The sequence below is a fragment of the Acanthochromis polyacanthus genome, chromosome 1, assembly GCF_021347895.1.
Source record: "Acanthochromis polyacanthus isolate Apoly-LR-REF ecotype Palm Island chromosome 1, KAUST_Apoly_ChrSc, whole genome shotgun sequence".
NCBI classification, from domain to species: domain Eukaryota; kingdom Metazoa; phylum Chordata; class Actinopteri; family Pomacentridae; genus Acanthochromis; species Acanthochromis polyacanthus.
The window spans coordinates 36,532,342-36,550,330 of NC_067113.1; the positions used below are offsets into that span (position 1 = coordinate 36,532,342).

The window sequence follows — 17,989 nt, forward strand, 5'->3', positions numbered from 1 at the left end:
ATGTGTTTGTCTGAACCGGAGGGCACATGATGCAGGGGGTAGCTGTTAAAAGCAGACAGCCATTCGTTGGGGGGGACGGGGTGTTGGAGCGGCAGTAGCTCTGCTGCAGGCGTCAGTGTTGACGCTGGTGCTGCTTCTTTTCTTATCGGACAGCTTAATCCGAAACATTTTTGGACTCTTATAACTTCCATCGATACAATAAACTTTTGAAAAGACATTTTGACCTATTGCTCATTTCGAGGGGGCAACATTATCACTAATTTAAACTAAAATGTTCAGATTTTAGAATAAAGTTGAGGATAAACGAACTGAAGCATCAGCTGAGAAAGAAAATACCTGAAAACACCTGAAAGAGAAAATCATCAAAACTGGAGATTAGAAATCCTTTCACTTCCTGTTTCATTCAGCGGGTCCCAGTGCTACCTGTGGAAGGAGAGTCTCCCAGTGCTACCTGTGGAAGGAGAGTCTCCGAGTGCTACCTGTGGAAGGAGAGTCTCCGAGTGCTACCTGTGGAAGGAGAGTCTCCGAGTGCTACCTGTGGAAGGAGAGTCTCCGAGTGCTACCTGTGGAAGGAGAGTCTCCGAGTGCTACCTGTGGAAGGAGAGTCTCCGAGTGCTACCTGTGGAAGGAGAGTCTCCCAGTGCTACCTGTGGAAGGAGAGTCTCCGAGTGCTACCTGTGGAAGGAGAGTCTCCGAGTGCTACCTGTGGAAGGAGAGTCTCCCAGTGCTACCTGTGGAAGGAGAGTCTCCGAGTGCTACCTGTGGAAGGAGAGTCTCCGAGTGCTACCTGTGGAAGGAGAGTCTCCCAGTGCTACCTGTGGAAGGAGAGTCTCCCAGTGCTACCTGTGGAAGGAGAGTCTCCGAGTGCTACCTGTGGAAGGAGAGTCTCCCAGTGCTACCTGTGGAAGGAGAGTCTCCCAGTGCTACCTGTGGAAGGAGAGTCTCCGAGTGCTACCTGTGGAAGGCGAGTCTCCGAGTGCTACCTGTGGAAGGCGAGTCTCCGAGTGCTACCTGTGGAAGGAGAGTCTCCCAGTGCTACCTGTGGAAGGAGAGTCTCCCAGTGCTACCTGTGGAAGGAGAGTCTCCGAGTGCTACCTGTGGAAGGCGAGTCTCCGAGTGCTACCTGTGGAAGGCGAGTCTCCGAGTGCTACCTGTGGAAGGAGAGTCTCCCAGTGCTACCTGTGGAAGGAGAGTCTCCCAGTGCTACCTGTGGAAGGAGAGTCTCCGAGTGCTACCTGTGGAAGGAGAGTCTCCGAGTGCTACCTGTGGAAGGAGAGTCTCCGAGTGCTACCTGTGGAAGGAGAGTCTCCGAGTGCTACCTGTGGAAGGAGAGTCTCCGAGTGCTACCTGTGGAAGGAGAGTCTCCCAGTGCTACCTGTGGAAGGAGAGTCTCCGAGTGCTACCTGTGGAAGGCGAGTCTCCGAGTGCTACCTGTGGAAGGCGAGTCTCCGAGTGCTACCTGTGGAAGGCGAGTCTCCGAGTGCTACCTGTGGAAGGAGAGTCTCCCAGTGCTACCTGTGGAAGGAGAGTCTCCCAGTGCTACCTGTGGAAGGAGAGTCTCCGAGTGCTACCTGTGGAAGGCGAGTCTCCGAGTGCTACCTGTGGAAGACGAGTCTCCGAGTGCTACCTGTGGAAGGAGAGTCTCCGAGTGCTACCTGTGGAAGGAGAGTCTCCGAGTGCTACCTGTGGAAGGAGAGTCTCCGAGTGCTACCTGTGGAAGGTGAGTCTCCGAGTGCTACCTGTGGAAGGAGAGTCTCCGAGTGCTACCTGTGGAAGGTGAGTCTCCGAGTGCTACCTGTGGAAGGAGAGTCTCCGAGTGCTACCTGTGGAAGGCGAGTCTCCGAGTGCTACCTGTGGAAGGAGAGTCTCCGAGTGCTACCTGTGGAAGGAGAGTCTCCGAGTGCTACCTGTGGAAGGAGAGTCTCCCAGTGCTACCTGTGGAAGGAGAGTCTCCCAGTGCTACCTGTGGAAGGAGAGTCTCCGAGTGCTACCTGTGGAAGGCGAGTCTCCGAGTGCTACCTGTGGAAGACGAGTCTCCGAGTGCTACCTGTGGAAGGAGAGTCTCCCAGTGCTACCTGTGGAAGGAGAGTCTCCGAGTGCTACCTGTGGAAGGAGAGTCTCCGAGTGCTACCTGTGGAAGGAGAGTCTCCGAGTGCTACCTGTGGAAGGTGAGTCTCCGAGTGCTACCTGTGGAAGGAGAGTCTCCGAGTGCTACCTGTGGAAGGAGAGTCTCCGAGTGCTACCTGTGGAAGGTGAGTCTCCGAGTGCTACCTGTGGAAGACGAGTCTCCGAGTGCTACCTGTGGAAGACGAGTCTCCGAGTGCTACCTGTGGAAGGAGAGTCTCCGAGTGCTACCTGTGGAAGACGAGTCTCCGAGTGCTACCTGTGGAAGGAGAGTCTCCGAGTGCTACCTGTGGAAGGCGAGTCTCCGAGTGCTACCTGTGGAAGGTGAGTCTCCGAGTGCTACCTGTGGAAGGAGAGTCTCCGAGTGCTACCTGTGGAAGGTGAGTCTCCGAGTGCTACCTGTGGAAGGTGAGTCCAAGGCCTCGCTCCACCGGCCCACAGCGGTTGCTGCAGCTGATGACACTGCAGCGAAGCCACTTCCTCTTGCTCCTGGTGAGGCAGGTGTTGCAGCTGGAGATCCATGTGGATAAGTCGCGAGTCATGCTGGCCCAGTAGAAGTGTTTGGAGATCTCTCGCTGGCAGATTCCCTGACCGTAGTGACCCTGGTTATCATGAAACTGCTGCAGGATCGAGTTTACCTGCAAACAAAGGGGAGTGTCTTTATTTAAACTGTCCAATACCCCGACAGTCGTCATTTAAAAACGGGACTTTGGTGCTTTACCTCCTGTCTGGTCTAGGGGGTTAGAGCTGAACTGGTTTGGTGATGGTTAGGGTTAGGTCTAGGAGTGTTAGGAAGGTTAAAGTCAGTACTGTGGTGCTTTACCTCCTCTCTGCTACGTGGGACTCTGACAGGTGGAGATACTCTGGTGTACATCAGCTCTCCTTCTGAAACACAAACAGGATTCTAAAGCATTTCAGTCTCATTAGATGCCATCATGTGTTTGAGGGTTGAACTGTTTGCTCTCACCTATCAGGCCAAAGCGCTTGGACATCCGTTTTAAAGCCCCTCTGCTCCTCTTGCTCTGCAGAGGTAAGACCCGGTGGCTCAGATACCTGCAGAACAAGCAGCACACTCAGTGACATGAACATTAAGATCAGGCATCTGTCTGGAAGTCGTCTACCTGGCAATATGGTTGTAAGTGGAGAAGTTTGGCTCCACGATGGTCTTTCTCTTCTTGAGATCCGTCACGGTCTGGACCTCCATGGAGTCTGGATCAGGAGCTGGGAGGCAGTACTGGTGTTCCTGCAGCCCCACTGGGGCTTCTAAGGCCGGACCAGAGGATTCTGGGGTTTCTGCAGCAGCAGCTGTGGACAGAAGGTCTTCCAGGGTGTTGGAGGGAAGAAACTCATCCTCTGAAGGGACAATCACCTGAAGACCAAAGAACAACACATGAGCAGGTCCTCCATCAGTCGGGATGGGTTCTGTACAGGTTTTAATGGCACTTTAACTGTTAAACGTTCTGGTTCTGGTTCTTGGTCTAGATTCTGGTCCATGTTGGTAGGGTTTGTTCCGTGATGGGATTGAAAGAAGTCAGTTGATCTGTTTAAGGTTAGAGCTGAATCCTGGTCTGCTCCCATCACTACTCTACAGGTTTAGGTCCTGAGTTAACGCTGCTTGGTGACGTTGGTCGCTGTAGAGGGAACATCAGGTGTACATACAGAGTGCATTAAAGGTAAACTGTGTCTGCATCGCATCACCTCGTCCTCTTTAGTAGTTTCAGCTACGATGGTCGGTACAGCGTCTGATGAAAGCGTCCGTTGACCTTCGTCGCTCAGGTTGAAGCAGGACGAGTCAAAGTGTCGTGAGCAGATGTAGGAGTTTTGTCTGAGCGAACCTTCGTCCCTCTGAGCCACCGCCAGCCACCTCCGCCGTCTCTCCGCCTCCTTCGGAAACCTGGATCCCATTTAATTCTCATTAAATACTGTCCCTTTGGGGTTTGTTTTTTAGAAAGTACAACAGTTCCTACCACTGATGTCAGACAGCAACTAAAACCTGGTGGTCTGTTCAGCTTCAGGAGTCGCTAAAATACTTAAAATGCTGCAGCTCAGCATTCCTCATCAACATTTTCAGGCCTTTGATTAAGATTTAAAATGTGACAATCACTTCTGTTAGCACCAATTTTTCTGCTGTAACTTTCTTTCTAAACTAAAATAGTTTATACTAAAGATGTGGAGCTTTATTCCACTGGTTGGGGTTCGTGATTTATTGATCATCAGCTACTGAATGAAGGGTTAGTGGTTTATAGATGATCAATTACTGCATTAGGGGTTAGGGTTGGTGATTTATGGAGCACCCCACTGAATGAACTGCTAACTGGTCTGATAACGGATTATTTGATTTGAGTGATGTTTTAGGTCAAAGAACTCAAAATTCTGAGACTGCAGCTTCATAAATGTGCATATTTTTGGGTTTCTTTTCTAGTCTTTAACAAACAAAATATCATTGGATGAAACAAGACATTTTTAAAGAAAAACAGCTGATTGATTCATACAGAAAATTATCAACACATTAAAAAACAGAAAATAATCAGTACTGGCAGCTCTAATTAGCAGTGAAATAAATGTATTTTTAACTGATGTGTCCACTTCTCACTGTTAGGTCTTTTCACTCTATTAATGATTATAATGTGTTTATTGATCTTAACAACCATACAAATGGTTCAAATAGAATCATGATAATCACAGATAAGGACTGTTTTATATGAGACAGGTATAGCACATGGTCACCTGCATGCTCTGACAGTATGATTGTCCCACTTAGTTTTATGCCTTTTTCCATGCCTTTCTTTGAAACTGGTCTTCATGCATGGACTGCTAGCTGCAGGAAACAAATGGCAGGAACCATCTAGAAATAATCAAATCAACCACCTGTTAAAGTCATCGTGTAAACGTGGAATCTGACCTGTGGAAGCTGAGCTCGGGGTGAACGTAACTGGAGGCATCACAGCCGTAAACCAGGCAGAAATGAACGGGTGGGTCCAGAGGTTCAGGGCGAGGTCGGTTCTGACAGATGGTGCAGGCTTTGATCCACGTCTTCACGGCCTCCGTCACTCCGACCCAGTAATACATGAGCTGGAGACAGAAGAGATGCCACCGGCACAGTCCAGCTGCTTTTAGCAAGCTCCCTTTATCGCTGCGGAAACTTTCACTGTTTTACACCTAAACCTTCACCGTTTACGTCTAAACTTTCACCGTTTACGTCTAAACTTCCACCGTTCACGTCTAAACTTCCACCGTTCACGTCTAAACTTCCACCGTTTACGTCTAAACCTTCACCGTTTACGTCTAAACCTTCACCGTTTACGTCTAAACCTTCACTGTTTACGTCTAAATTTTCACCGTTTACGTCTAAACTTTCACCGTTTACGTCTAAACCTCCACCGTTTACGTCTAAACCTTCACCGTTTACGTCTAAACTTCCACCGTTTACGTCTAAACCTCCACCGTTTACGTCTAAACCTTCACCGTTTATGTCTAAACCTTCACCGTTTACGTCTAAACCTTCACTGTTTACGTCTAAATTTTCACCGTTTACGTCTAAACTTTCACCGTTTACGTCTAAACCTCCACCGTTTACGTCTAAACCTTCACCGTTTACGTCTAAACTTCCACCGTTTACGTCTAAACCTCCACCGTTTACGTCTAAACCTTCACCGTTTACGTCTAAACCTTCACCGTTTACGTCTAAACCTCCACCGTTTACGTCTAAACCTTCACCGTTTACGTCTAAACTTCCACCGTTTACGTCTAAACCTTCACGTTTACGTCTAAACCTTCACCGTTTACGTCTAAACTTCCACCGTTTACGTCTAAACCTTCACCGTTTACGTCTAAACCTTCACCGTTTACGTCTAAACTTCCACCGTTTACGTCTAAACCTTCACCGTTTACGTCTAAACCTCCACCGTTTACGTCTAAACCTTCACCGTTTACGTCTAAACCTTCACCGTTTACGTCTAAACTTCCACCGTTTACGTCTAAACCTTCACCGTTTACGTCTAAACTTCCACCGTTTACGTCTAAACCTTCACCGTTTACGTCTAAACCTTCACCGTTTACGTCTAAACCTCCACCGTTTACGTCTAAACCTTCACCGTTTACGTCTAAACCTTCACCGTTTACGTCTAAACCTCCACCGTTTACGTCTAAACCTCCACCGTTTACGTCTAAACCTTCACCGTTTACGTCTAAACCTTCACCGTTTACGTCTAAACTTCCACCGTTCACGTCTAAACTTCCACCGTTCACGTCTAAACTTTCACCGTTCACGTCTAAACTTTCACCGTTCACGTCTAAACTTTCACCGTTTATGTCTAAACCTTCACCGTTTACGTCTAAACCTTCACTGTTTACGTCTAAACCTTCACCGTTTACGTCTAAACTTCCACCGTTTACGTCTAAACCTTCACCGTTTACGTCTCCACCGTTTACGTCTAAACCTTCACCGTTTACGTCTAAACTTCCACCGTTTACGTCTAAACCTTCACCGTTTACGTCTCCACCGTTTACGTCTAAACCTTCACCGTTTACGTCTAAACTTCCACCGTTTACGTCTAAACCTTCACCGTTTACGTCTAAACTTTCACCGTTTACGTCTAAACCTTCACCGTTTACGTCTCCACCGTTTACGTCTAAACCTTCACCGTTTACGTCTAAACTTCCACCGTTTACGTCTAAACCTTCACCGTTTACGTCTAAACTTTCACCGTTTACGTCTAAACCTTCACCGTTTACGTCTAAATTTTCACTGCAAAGTCCTAAATTTTAATGCTAACATCTAAAGTTTTGCTGTCGCCTGAACTCACCATGATCTCCTTCACCATCCGAACTCGGCCAGCGTGGTTGTTGTTGTCATGGTAATGCAGCAGGATGTCCCGAACCTCCTCATCGCTCCTGACGACACGGAGGAGGCGTCCTCGATAAGTTCGCCACAGAGAGCCATCTGGTGGAAGGAGGGGGGAACTACAACCTTTATTTACCGTTTTCAGTCTTCCAGACCTTCTTCAGCAGCAGATTGTAATGAGACGGCAGGTGAGTACAGGTGAGTACAGGTAAGTACAGGTAAGTACATGCTTCGTCTCACCTGTGTCTACCTGCTGTCTGAGTGGAGTCTGTTCTTATTTCTTACCTCTGTAGAGGAAGTGTTTGCTTGCAGCTTTGGTCACTTTCTTTGAGCTCGTTGATGCGTTTACAGGAAACTTTCCCGTCCGCATAAAAAGCTCCAAGTTATCCAGGAAGCTGTAAGAAGGCATCTGTTGGAGAAGAGAGACGTGAACTTCACCTGATTAATTCAGAAACAGCTGCAGCTAGTTCAAGTTTACTTTAATGTCTTCCGTGGGAGAAATTCGTCTTAGACAAGGCAAGAAATCAAGCTGCACTGCAAGGCAATAAAAACAGAACATACACTACTAAAAATACAGAATACATGACATATAATAAATAAGTTAATATAAGTTTAAATAATATAAGAACGAGACTAAAATACACACATTACTCCTCACATCCGTGCAGTACATCACCAGTTATCTCCCTGTGCTAGCTGCAGCTAGCCGCTCATTAATGAGACGGAGGTAAAAGAGTTTTTAAAACTGTTGATCTGTTCAGCCACACTCTGAACCTCCTGCCTGAATTCAGCTGTCGCTCCAATAATCACCAGCTCTTCTAAATAAACAGTAAAGCATGATGAATATGTGAAATACAAATAAATAATGAGATAAATGAAAGCTGGATGTTCCACCGTTTATATTTATTTATTGTCCTCAGGCTTCGTCCTGTTTGTTGGAACTAAAAAACTAAAATACTGAAGATGTCTTTTCTGAACATTCAGTCATTTTTGTTGACAACAAAAAATCCATTTATTAGTTGAAAAAGATAAACAGTGAAATTAGGGGAAACAACACACAGTTTATTTTTATCCTCACTATTAATTTCTGTCATTAATGTTATTAACTTTTCACGTTTTGATATATTTAACTCATTTCTGTAATATTTCGTGATGTACTTGTTTTTCTGATCATCATCACATATTAATTCACTGCTGGACTGTGGATGTGTTTGAACATCTGATGTGTTAGAAAAGCTTTTATGAATAAACTTTCACTTAATAATCGATTAACTGACTGATATCCAGCACACTGACATGAACAGGACTAACATAAGGAACCTTTATGAGAGCCGTCCTCAGGTTAAAAGTGTTTCTCACCTCAGCACATGTTCAGTCGCTTCACACTAATCGTCGTTACACCGACATCAACTTCCACCATCAAACTACCCGCCGGAAGCCGTAAGTTTAGCGAAGCTTTCACAGAAACGACGTCTTTCCTTCCACTTTAACCGGATTCCAGAACATTCTCTGCACAAAAACTCACTTCAAGTCGAATTACAGCCCGAAAGAGTCGCTGGTTCGGTGGAAATTTTTGACGAAGCTTGAAAAATCTGTGAAACGGAGCTGTATGGACGCACTTCCGGTGACGACACCGAGCGAAGCGCCGCCTGCTGGAGGGAGGGCGAACTGCAGCCCCACTTTATTATTGATTACAATCTATTATGACGCTTTATTGATTATTGGTTACAAACTGCTAGTAACCTACATCACCATTAATTACCGACAACAGTTGTTTAACTGATATTTATTAAAACTAAGGCAAAAAATGCATTAAAGTTATATATATATATATATGTTTTTCTATATCTATATTTCTATGTCTATATTTAAACATCTGTATTTTTACATCTGTATCTATACATCTGTATTTATATATCTGTATTTATAATCTGTATTTCTATAACCAGATTTCTATATCTGTATCTATATATCTGTATTTCATGAAATGTTCTCAGCATTGTGTTTAAACTCATCAAACCTGAAAATAACTTTAGAATCCAGCTGCAGAAACTTCTGTCTGGTTTTTCTTCACTTTTCTCCTGCAGGAACATCAGAAAGGAGAGAACTCAAGAGATTCTTCTGGACTCAGAACAAGGGAAACCAGAGAAGAAACATTTTTTGATGACTTATTTCATAAAAACGTAGAAAAAATATAACCAACATGTTTCCTGGGACTCATGTTGTCTCCTCATCTGCAGATCTTTTTTTATCTCCATGTCTCCTCTCTCCTCTGTTCATCATCAGTAGATGTTCCTCCATGCTGATGGATCTCCAACTACCTGCTCCTCTGTTCTCTGTTTCTGCTGCATTTATTTTATTCTGTCTGAAGAAACACTGCCTGCAGTTCATCCTTAAACTCTGTGGATGAGTCAGACTAGGAGGAGGTTCTAGTTTTATAGAATCTGGTCTGAACAAACAGTTTATATGGAAGGAATATTCACTGTCCTGACAATATAATATCCGTTCCCAAATCAAATGCAGTAATAGGTGGTGTCGTCTGGGGGATTTCTAAAGGAAAACCTTTACAATAAATGGCCATATTTTATTCCTGAGTTATTATTCTTCATTCAGGTAGAGTTTTCACTAACCCTGATGGCATTAATTCTGTTTCACTCAGAAACTCTGGTTTCATCTGACCACTTCAGTCTCACCACTCAGTCATGTTTAGTGCTGCTTCCAGGACTGGAAAACCAAATGTTCCAACAACAAATGAATGAAACATGTTCTGTGAGACTGCAGCTAAAGATTATGTACAGTCAGTTTGTTCTGGATAAATCTTTGGTCAGAAAATGGTTGAAGAACGGCTTAATAAGGATCAGAGTTTCCTCAGATGTCTGGTTTAGTCAAAAGATGTTCAGTTTACTGTCACAGAGGAGAGAAAGAAGCCAGAAAATAGTCACAAAATGTGGACGTTTTTATTGAAAAATAACTCAGAGTAGCTGATAATGAAAATAGTAGCTGATTAATCGGTTTACATGTTCCAGGACTTAAATCTGAGCTGATTTTAACTTCATGGTTCAGATTTAAAAACCGTACAATCAGCTTCCACATATAAAGAAGTCGTTGTAAATGTGATGGTGTTTCTCTGACGTCTCTGCTGCAGTTTGTAGGGACGGACAGATGTGGACTTCAGAAGTCCATCAGGTGGGTGTACGGTCCGTTGGTGTCCAGCTGCAGAACCTGTCTGTTTCCATACGTCCCGTGTTTTACTTCCACACTGCTGCCGGCTGAAGCTGCAGCGACTTCCTTCTCACATAAAGACACGAAGGCGGCGTAGAGTCGCAGCCCGTCCTCCTTGCCGATGTTGTTGTGGTACTGCATGGATCGGCCCTTCGCCTTCCCGCCCAGCGTGGCCTGAGGGACGATCAGAACGCTGCCAGGAAGCTCCAGAACCGAGACCAGCTTCCCCGAGGACGACTCACACAGCCGGACATTCAGCAGCGTGGACACTGGACAGACAGGAGGACACGGTTTACCGACAGGACGGACAAACACGGAGCTTCAGTAAAGGTTCTTCAAACATGACTAACCCATCTTCTGAAGGACTTCTTCTGAGGCTCCTTTGAAGAAGCAGATGTAGATCACCATCCCTCTGCCCATCTGAGAGAAAACATCAGAGTCACTGTGGGCTCTCTAAGCAGCTCCTCCAGCAGCAGACTGAGACAAACACCCTGAAGAAGGAGCTGTCACAGGTCCTTCATCCAGCTGCTGTCAGACTGAACTGATGCTAACATGAACACATCAGCTCATTTCCTGCACTGCTGTCATTTTCTGCACTTTTACATTTTATTCCACAAGTCACTTTTTGCTGATGTCATTTATTTACAGTGTAACAATACTCTATTTTCATCCTTCATTCTGTGTATATTGTATATATTTTTATCAGAATTATCATATTTACTGTATGTTGCTGCTGTAACGGGAAATCTCCCCTGACATGGGAGCAATAAAGGATTATCTGATCTTATCAAACTGTAATTTCTGCCACTTTGGTTTTAGATTGTTGTTGTTGTTATTTTAATTCTCTTTTCAGTGTGTGTATTTCTTCCTCTGACTTCTATCTCTGGAAGCTGTTCCTTTATGTTAAATGTGTTCAGCAGATTTCCACTTTACTGTTTTATTACCAGTTTTACTTCATTTCCATGACTTCATTTGGTGCCTTTCACTGCCCTTCAGCAGAGTTGTTGGTATTTTACTTTCATGCTGTTATTTTATTGTGTTTTTTTAATTTTATTTTCTGTTTTATCTGATTTTTATCTAGTGATTTATCAAAACTTTCACTTTTGTTTTCGCTTCGGTCCATACTGAACAAACTAAACTTCATGATCACCACCTCATCAGGATTCTCCTCAGTCAGCTGTCACCTGGCCGCTCTCTCACCTGGACGAACTGCGCCTCTGATTGGTCCCCGGCCGGCTGGACCTGCAGCTGAGCCCGCAGACACTGCTGGAGAACCGCCCGGGCCGCCGGAGCTCCGCCGTCCGCAGACATCAGACCCAGAGTCCTCCCGATGACAGATTAATATTTATCGATATCTAGATTATGTCCTCCTTATGATATATTACATCTAGATTCTATCCTCCTCTGGAGCTGCAGCTTCACGGAGAAACTCGATGAATGATCAGAAAGACGCAGCTGCTGGTTTCCTGATCTGCGCAGATCATCACTGCGCAGCTTCTCCGCAGGTCGCCTTCATCTCTGAAGTGTTGAAATTAAAAATTAAATAGATTTCCTCTGAAATTCATCAAATAACACGAAGAAAAGGTTATAAATGTTCAGAAATTAACATGTAAATTAAAGTAAAGGATCAAAATAAACCACTGTAGTCTGTAAATCTGAGACAATCTGGTTCTGTCTCATTCTGAAATTAGAAAACGACTAATTAAAACATTAAGATCAAATGTGACGTTTAATTTAATCTAATAATTCACTGACTGAAACCAGGAAGGTTTATATTCAGTAACCAAACTGAAGAAACTAAATAATAAATAATAAAACACTAAAAGACACAAACCACGCTAAAAAGTAAGACGTTTGTCACAAGAAGCAAACTTTATATCCAATAGTTTCATTAAAAACAGATTAAATAAATGAATAAAGGTTAAATAAAACAACAAAAAAGATTTACCTTGAAGTCTAGAATTGCAATTTTGAAAGTTCAAACTAAAGAATAAATTGGTGACATTGATGTGTGTTGGTGCCATAGACTGTAGAATAAAGATTTATTGTATTTATTTATTTAATCAAAGATCAGTCTATGTTTGGTCTTTTTAAATTCACTACCAGCTTACGCAGCCGCGATGTGCGCAGCCGTGACTCGCAACAGTAACATGCGCAGTGGTCCTTTGCGCAGGCGCACTGTGCAGCAGTTTTTTCGATCTGCGGAGCTGTTTGCTTCAAACAGCTAACATGTTAGCTCAGCTCACATACAGAAAACTGTCGCATTTACTGAGGGTCTGTGTGAGCAAACCGTCAGTTCTCGGAACCGGTACCGAGATGAACACCGGAGCTTCCTGCTGGCTGCAGGTGAAACGGCGCCAGGTGAGATTTCTATCCGTTTATCCGCAGTCAGTGAACAGCGTCAAGCTAGCGGCAGGTTTAGCGGTGAATCCAGAAGCGGCGGGATGTGCCCTTCAACATAAAAGTGACTACTGTCAAAGAAACTATCGTGCACATCAGAAACGCAGCTGGCTGTCAGAAAATTATATTTATAGGACAATAAAAACTGTTTCAAACTTCATGTGGTTTGATTTTGCTTCAATAAATTTTTTGTATGTATGTACGTTTATTTTGAAACGTCCGTCCGGTGTTTATGTGTAATTCAGTCAAACTTTAATGTTATATTTAAACACACAGAGCTCAAAGTTTTCCAGCAAAATATACATTTTCAGACCAGTGTTCCTAAATAACGTGTCAGGATTTATGTCCAGACTCTAAAAACAGAAACGGAAATTAATAAAACATTTGTTAGTTCCAACATCAGTGGTTTATAAGTATCTTATTTTTTTATTTTTATAAAGTTCACAGCAGTAAAACTGAGTTTCCTGCATTCCTGTTCGTCATCACATCTGTGTTAGTTTGTATGAAAACCTGTAATTTGTGATCAATAATCTATTATATGAGATTATTATCATTTAAGGGAAACCTGAATTATGTTTAAACCTTTAGAACAACTAATGTGATTCAGAAAGCGTAAGCCAAAAGCTCAGAGTTCTGTAAAGATCTTTGAAGTTTGTGATGTTTAGTGTGTTAAATATTCTATGATAGAAAACACAGACTCTCCTCAGGTGTGTCTGATGGAGGATAAATCCTGCTGCCGTCAGGTGTCTCCAAAGCTCAGTTTGCTTCATCATCATCATAAGTTCTCCTTTTTAAATGATGGATGGATGGATGCATAGATGGATGCATGGATGGATGGATGGATAGATAGATGGATGGTTTCTTCATCCCCTCCAGTTCTCCAGTCGTTGACATGTTCTCCATCGTGGTGGATCTCGTTCTACAGCGGTCGGTGGACAGTAAATCTCTGGCGGAGCGTCAGAAGCAGCAGATGGCCAGAAGTCTTCCCAAACAGAAGCCCATCTCAGGAGTCCAGCAGGTGGTGGTGGTGGCTTCAGGGAAAGGAGGCGTTGGAAAATCCACCACTGCAGGTACCTGAACGCCACGCTGGTCTGATCCAGAGCTGGAGATCAAACTGGAACAGGATCTAATGGAGTTCTAAATTCACGTGGACATCAGGATTTCTATTTTAGAATTTTCCAGAAAGTTTTAAATGACTTTTCCTTTCATAGTTTGAAATTTTAGTCCTATCATTTTGCATAAAAGGAAAAAGATGACTTTGCATTTAAGAATTTAGATTAGAAGTTAAAAACCAAATGATTATTCCACTGTTTTATGTTCAGATTTTTCACGTTTTATCTTAGAATGCTGCTGTAGAGGTGAAATAAATGTTCTGGGTTTAAAAGTTCAGAGTTGGACCTGTCAGACTCATAGTTAAATATAAAAGCTTTCTTTAAAGGTCAGTTTTTATCGTAAAAATGAAGAATGTTGACGTTTTCTGGTTCTGTGTATCTGCAGTGAACCTGGCTCTGGGGTTGATGGCCAATGATCCGGTAAGAGAAATGTCTTTCTAAAATAGAGCTTTCCTCCTTTATTGTTGCTCTGAACACAACCTCCCGTTTGTGTCTCAGTCCAAGTCGGTGGGTCTGCTGGACGCTGATGTTTACGGACCGTCCATCCCCACACTGATGAACCTGAAGGGAAACCCGGAGCTCAGCGACAGTACGACTTCCATCCAGCTGCAGCTTTCTGGGTCTCTCTTTAACCCTTTAAACTCTTCTACTGTTCTGTGTTCCAGATAACCGCATGATTCCTCTGATCAACTATGGCGTTCCCTGGTGAGTCTCTGTTTCACTCTTCTTTAACTGTTAGAACAATATTTCATTCTTATTTAACGATTAGAAGAATATGGAACTGCCAGAAGAATAGTTTATTCTTAGGATAATATTTCATTATTCGGACAGTGTTTCCCTTCAGCAGCAGGTCTCTTACTTCTCTCTATTCCTGGTCCTCAGCATGTCCATGGGCTTTCTGGTGGAGGACACTGCTCCCATCGTCTGGAGGGGGCTGATGGTGATGTCTGCCATAGAGAAGCTGCTCCGACAGGTGAGACGTTACCTGCCTGCTCAGGTGTCTGATGGTGGTGACTCAGGTTTTTTTTGTTTGGTAGGTGGACTGGGGCTCGCTGGATTATCTGGTGGTCGACATGCCGCCTGGAACCGGAGACGTCCAGCTGTCCATCACCCAGAACATCCCCATAGCAGGTCAGTCCCCCTAACCCTCTGTGCTCCATTTTCTAACCCAGTCCTCAGAGAAGATCAGTGGTTTAGGCTTCACTACAGACTGAGATCAACGGCTCAGAGAGGTCTCAGTGTCACAGGGCTCTGTTGTAACTGATACATCTCCATGGTAACTGATGCTGAGGAGCTAGATCTCCATGGTAACTGATGCTGAGGAGCTAGATCTCCATGGTAACTGATGCTGAGGAGCTAGATCTCCATGGTAACTGATGCTGTGGAGCTAGATCTCCATGGTAACTGATGCTGAGGAGCTAGATCTCCATGGTAACTGATGCTAAGGAGCTAGATCTCCATGGTAACTGATGCTGAGGAGCTAGATCTCCATGGTAACTGATGCTGAGGAGGTGTGCTGGTCCTGCAGCTGATAGATCACTGATCGAATCATTGATTATCTATTGGTGTTTATTAAATCAGGAACTTTAGTTTCACTCTGATTTGCCCAAAAACAACTTGTTTCTACGTCTCCTTTGTTCTGGAACACAGTCAGACCTGATGTTGATGTTTCTGGTCATGTGACATCATGTGAAGTCTGTGATGTCATGCAGGTGCGGTCATTGTGTCGACGCCTCAGGACGTGGCTCTGCTTGACGCTCGGCGAGGAGCCGAGATGTTCCGGAAGGTGAACGTTCCGGTACGTTGGTGCTTGCAGGTTTCCTCCTGTGGGTCTGAACATCAGGAGAACGTCTGTCGGTTCTGTTCTTGCAGGTTCTGGGTTTGGTGCAGAACATGAGCGTCTTCCAGTGTCCCAACTGCAACCACCAGACCCACATCTTCGGTTCTGACGGGGCCCGGCAGCTCGCTGACACTCTGGGAGTCCAGTTCTTAGGTAGGACCTTCATGAAACATTGTTCTGTAGACAGTTTTCTTCCAGAAAGTTCCAGATTCAGCTCACAGCTTTTCTTTCAGCTCCCATCTGTCTCCTGACTCTGTTTGTCTCCGTCCAGGTGATGTTCCGCTGCACCTGAACATCAGAGAGTCATCAGACCGAGGACGGCCGGTGGTCGTGTCCAGTCCAGACAGCCCCGAGGTCGGTTCTACTCCAGCATCTTCTGATTCTACTCTTTTATGTTCTATCATGTTCTCTTTTGTTGCTTTTTGTTTGACTTTCTATAAAAAAATATTTTAAACCTCAGAACAGATTCTTCTATATGATATTCAGATATTTTCTGGAAGTAGAGAGGGTTTAAATCTGTTTTCATTAGACGGCTTCTTGTTTCCAGGCGGTGGCGTATCGATCGCTGGCGTCTGCAGTCGTCCAGAGACTTCAGGAAGTGAGCGGCTGAACGACGTACGAACACAAAGCTGCTGTGGAGCGCACAAGAAGAGGAACACTGCTGATCAGTGGTTCTGTTTGATAAAAGTGTCTGAAGCTTTTTAACATTTTTAATAAACAAAGTAGAAGTTCATTACCCAAAATTCAGTGCAGCTTCAGGACTTGAAGACGAATACTATTTCTGCTGTCTGGTTTGTGGATCTTCATTTCAAGTTTGGCTCATAAATCTACTTAAATCTACTTTCTGCATCGTATTTTCCAGCATGGTTCAACAGGAAATGGATGAAAATCCTGTGAAGTTTTTACTGGAGTCCTCCCAGATGTTAGATCTACACAATATTCTGTTATGATTGGAAGAAGAACCAGAATGAGCTGGAAATAATCAGATCCCTGTAGTTCCACTGATGGCCAGCAGGAGGCGCTGCAGCATCTAGAGTTAAAGGTAGAGAGGAAGAGCTGAGGTGGCGTGTTGGTCCCCAGAAATAGATCCTTAAACTAAACGCACTGTGGAGGAGATTCATGCCCACAACACCTTCATCTTCATCTTCATCAGTACCACCTGACGGGTTCATCAGCGCTTCCTGTTTTCTGAAGGTTCTGATTCAGAGACATCAGATGTGATGAACTCAGACTCAGTTAAAATGTTCCGTCTCTGTCTGGACACTTTGTTGTTTTACTTCCATCGTTGTTTTTGTTTATTTTGTGGTTTCTTCTCAGTTCTGGTTTCTGTTTCCTGGTTCTGTCTTTTCCTGGTTCCAGTCGACCCAATCCAAAAGCAACCAGAAAGAGATGCAGAATTAACGGTACGAGACACAAAATGGACAGAGACTTTTAGCCTGAAGTCTTCAGAACTTTTGCTTCCTGTCTTTCAGCAGCAGACAGGTTGTCTGATGCTCAGGTGTGGATCAGTGAACTCGGATGCTTGTTTTTTTTTCTTCAGCATCTTAAAGCTTTTTGGGTCGTTCCATTAAAATCCTCTAAACGCTGAATGACCTGATGATCCTTTATCTTCTGTTCTCAGATGTTTTTTTCCCAGATAGACGTATTTTAGGTAAACCTTCAGAGCATCTGTCATCTACACAAATGTCTCAGTCATAAGAAGAGTAAACTTCAGCCCTGAAAATGGTCCATTAGTTGTTTCTTCAGAGCTGCTGTGGATCAGCGGGTCAAAGATGGAGGGTTTAAAGGTCCAGGTTAAAAGAAACAGAACGTTCAGTCTGAACAGCTGAAGGAGGAAGATCCACCAACAAATCCTCAGCTGTGAGTTCCTCACGCTGAATCGTACCAAACATCTAACCTGACGTGGTTCTGCTCCTGAAACGTTCTTTAAATCCTCCTGAATCCGTGCAGCACAGACTCGTCTTAATTTAAACTGTGGAAATGAGTTTTTCTCTGAACTCCCACAGATTTACAGCCGGAATTAGCAGCAGCCGTGAATGGAGTCACAGCGTGGAGAACGAAGACGTTCTGCTCTGGATGAATGTTCTAAAGGTCCTTCACCTGTCGGCCTGCAGGTGCAGCGTTAGCTTCTCTGCTTTATGCTGCTGGATCAGCACAGGAAAAACTAATTACACCGTAAAACACTGATCCTCACTCTGAAGGCAGTTATTGATCAGCAGGATCAATCGATTAGTGATAACTGATCAATCACAGAAGTCACAGATCTGAATATTTTATTTGATCTGAAACTCAGCGTCTTTTAAAGCCGTTTGTTTGTTTTTACACAAACTGTTCAATTTAATCTGAGATTCATCCTGTTTGAGAATAAAGACACAAAATAATGTGTGTGTGTGTGTGTGTGTGTGTGTGTGTGTGTGTGTGTGTGTGTGTGTGTGTGTGTGTGTGTGT

The 17,989-nt window shown here is 44.2% G+C and overlaps 3 protein-coding genes across 55 annotated transcripts; 1 reads left to right on the top strand and 2 right to left on the bottom strand.

The window, feature by feature from the left end:
• Positions 1 to 334: 334 nt before the first annotated feature.
• LOC127533756 (uncharacterized) lies at positions 335 to 8,594 on the bottom strand. Of its 50 annotated transcripts, none has more exons than XR_007941543.1 (12): positions 8,327 to 8,594; positions 7,253 to 7,376; positions 6,930 to 7,066; positions 5,027 to 5,196; positions 3,823 to 4,018; positions 3,246 to 3,493; positions 3,092 to 3,177; positions 2,948 to 3,009; positions 2,300 to 2,762; positions 2,076 to 2,243; positions 1,852 to 1,907; positions 398 to 1,795 (listed from the first exon to the last, which is right to left on the bottom strand). XR_007941543.1 is itself a non-coding variant. In XM_051947654.1 (10 exons), exons 2-9 carry the CDS (start codon positions 7,374 to 7,376, stop codon positions 2,520 to 2,522), a joined length of 1,266 nt encoding a protein of 421 aa, XP_051803614.1. In that variant the 5' UTR covers positions 8,327 to 8,594; the 3' UTR covers positions 399 to 2,187; positions 2,496 to 2,519. The 50 variants fall into 50 exon arrangements, 1 of the variants encoding a protein (XP_051803614.1); XR_007941529.1 differs by having other exon boundaries at positions 400 to 1,123; positions 1,320 to 1,375; positions 1,488 to 2,243; XR_007941581.1 differs by having other exon boundaries at positions 401 to 983; positions 1,320 to 1,375; positions 1,488 to 2,243.
• A 1,308-nt stretch (positions 8,595 to 9,902) lies between these two features.
• dtd2 (D-aminoacyl-tRNA deacylase 2) lies at positions 9,903 to 11,678 on the bottom strand. Its single transcript, XM_022206964.2, has 3 exons — positions 11,390 to 11,678; positions 10,540 to 10,609; positions 9,903 to 10,458 (listed from the first exon to the last, which is right to left on the bottom strand). The coding sequence occupies exons 1-3, from the start codon at positions 11,498 to 11,500 to the stop codon at positions 10,139 to 10,141; spliced, it is 501 nt and encodes a 166-aa protein (XP_022062656.1). The 5' UTR covers positions 11,501 to 11,678; the 3' UTR covers positions 9,903 to 10,138.
• Positions 11,679 to 12,350: 672 nt separating this feature from the next.
• On the top strand, positions 12,351 to 17,130 carry nubpl (nucleotide binding protein-like). Of its 4 annotated transcripts, none has more exons than XM_051947731.1 (11): positions 12,351 to 12,550; positions 13,515 to 13,659; positions 14,087 to 14,121; positions 14,200 to 14,290; positions 14,367 to 14,406; positions 14,584 to 14,674; positions 14,739 to 14,832; positions 15,414 to 15,487; positions 15,574 to 15,694; positions 15,813 to 15,895; positions 16,089 to 17,130. In XM_051947731.1, the coding sequence occupies exons 1-11, from the start codon at positions 12,419 to 12,421 to the stop codon at positions 16,149 to 16,151; spliced, it is 969 nt and encodes a 322-aa protein (XP_051803691.1). In that variant the 5' UTR covers positions 12,351 to 12,418; the 3' UTR covers positions 16,152 to 17,130. The 4 variants fall into 4 exon arrangements, with proteins under 4 accessions (XP_051803691.1, XP_022062647.1, XP_022062648.1 ...); XM_022206955.2 differs by having other exon boundaries at positions 12,352 to 12,550; positions 15,414 to 15,499; XM_022206956.2 differs by having other exon boundaries at positions 12,404 to 12,550; positions 13,466 to 13,659; positions 15,414 to 15,499.
• Positions 17,131 to 17,989: the final 859 nt, after the last annotated feature.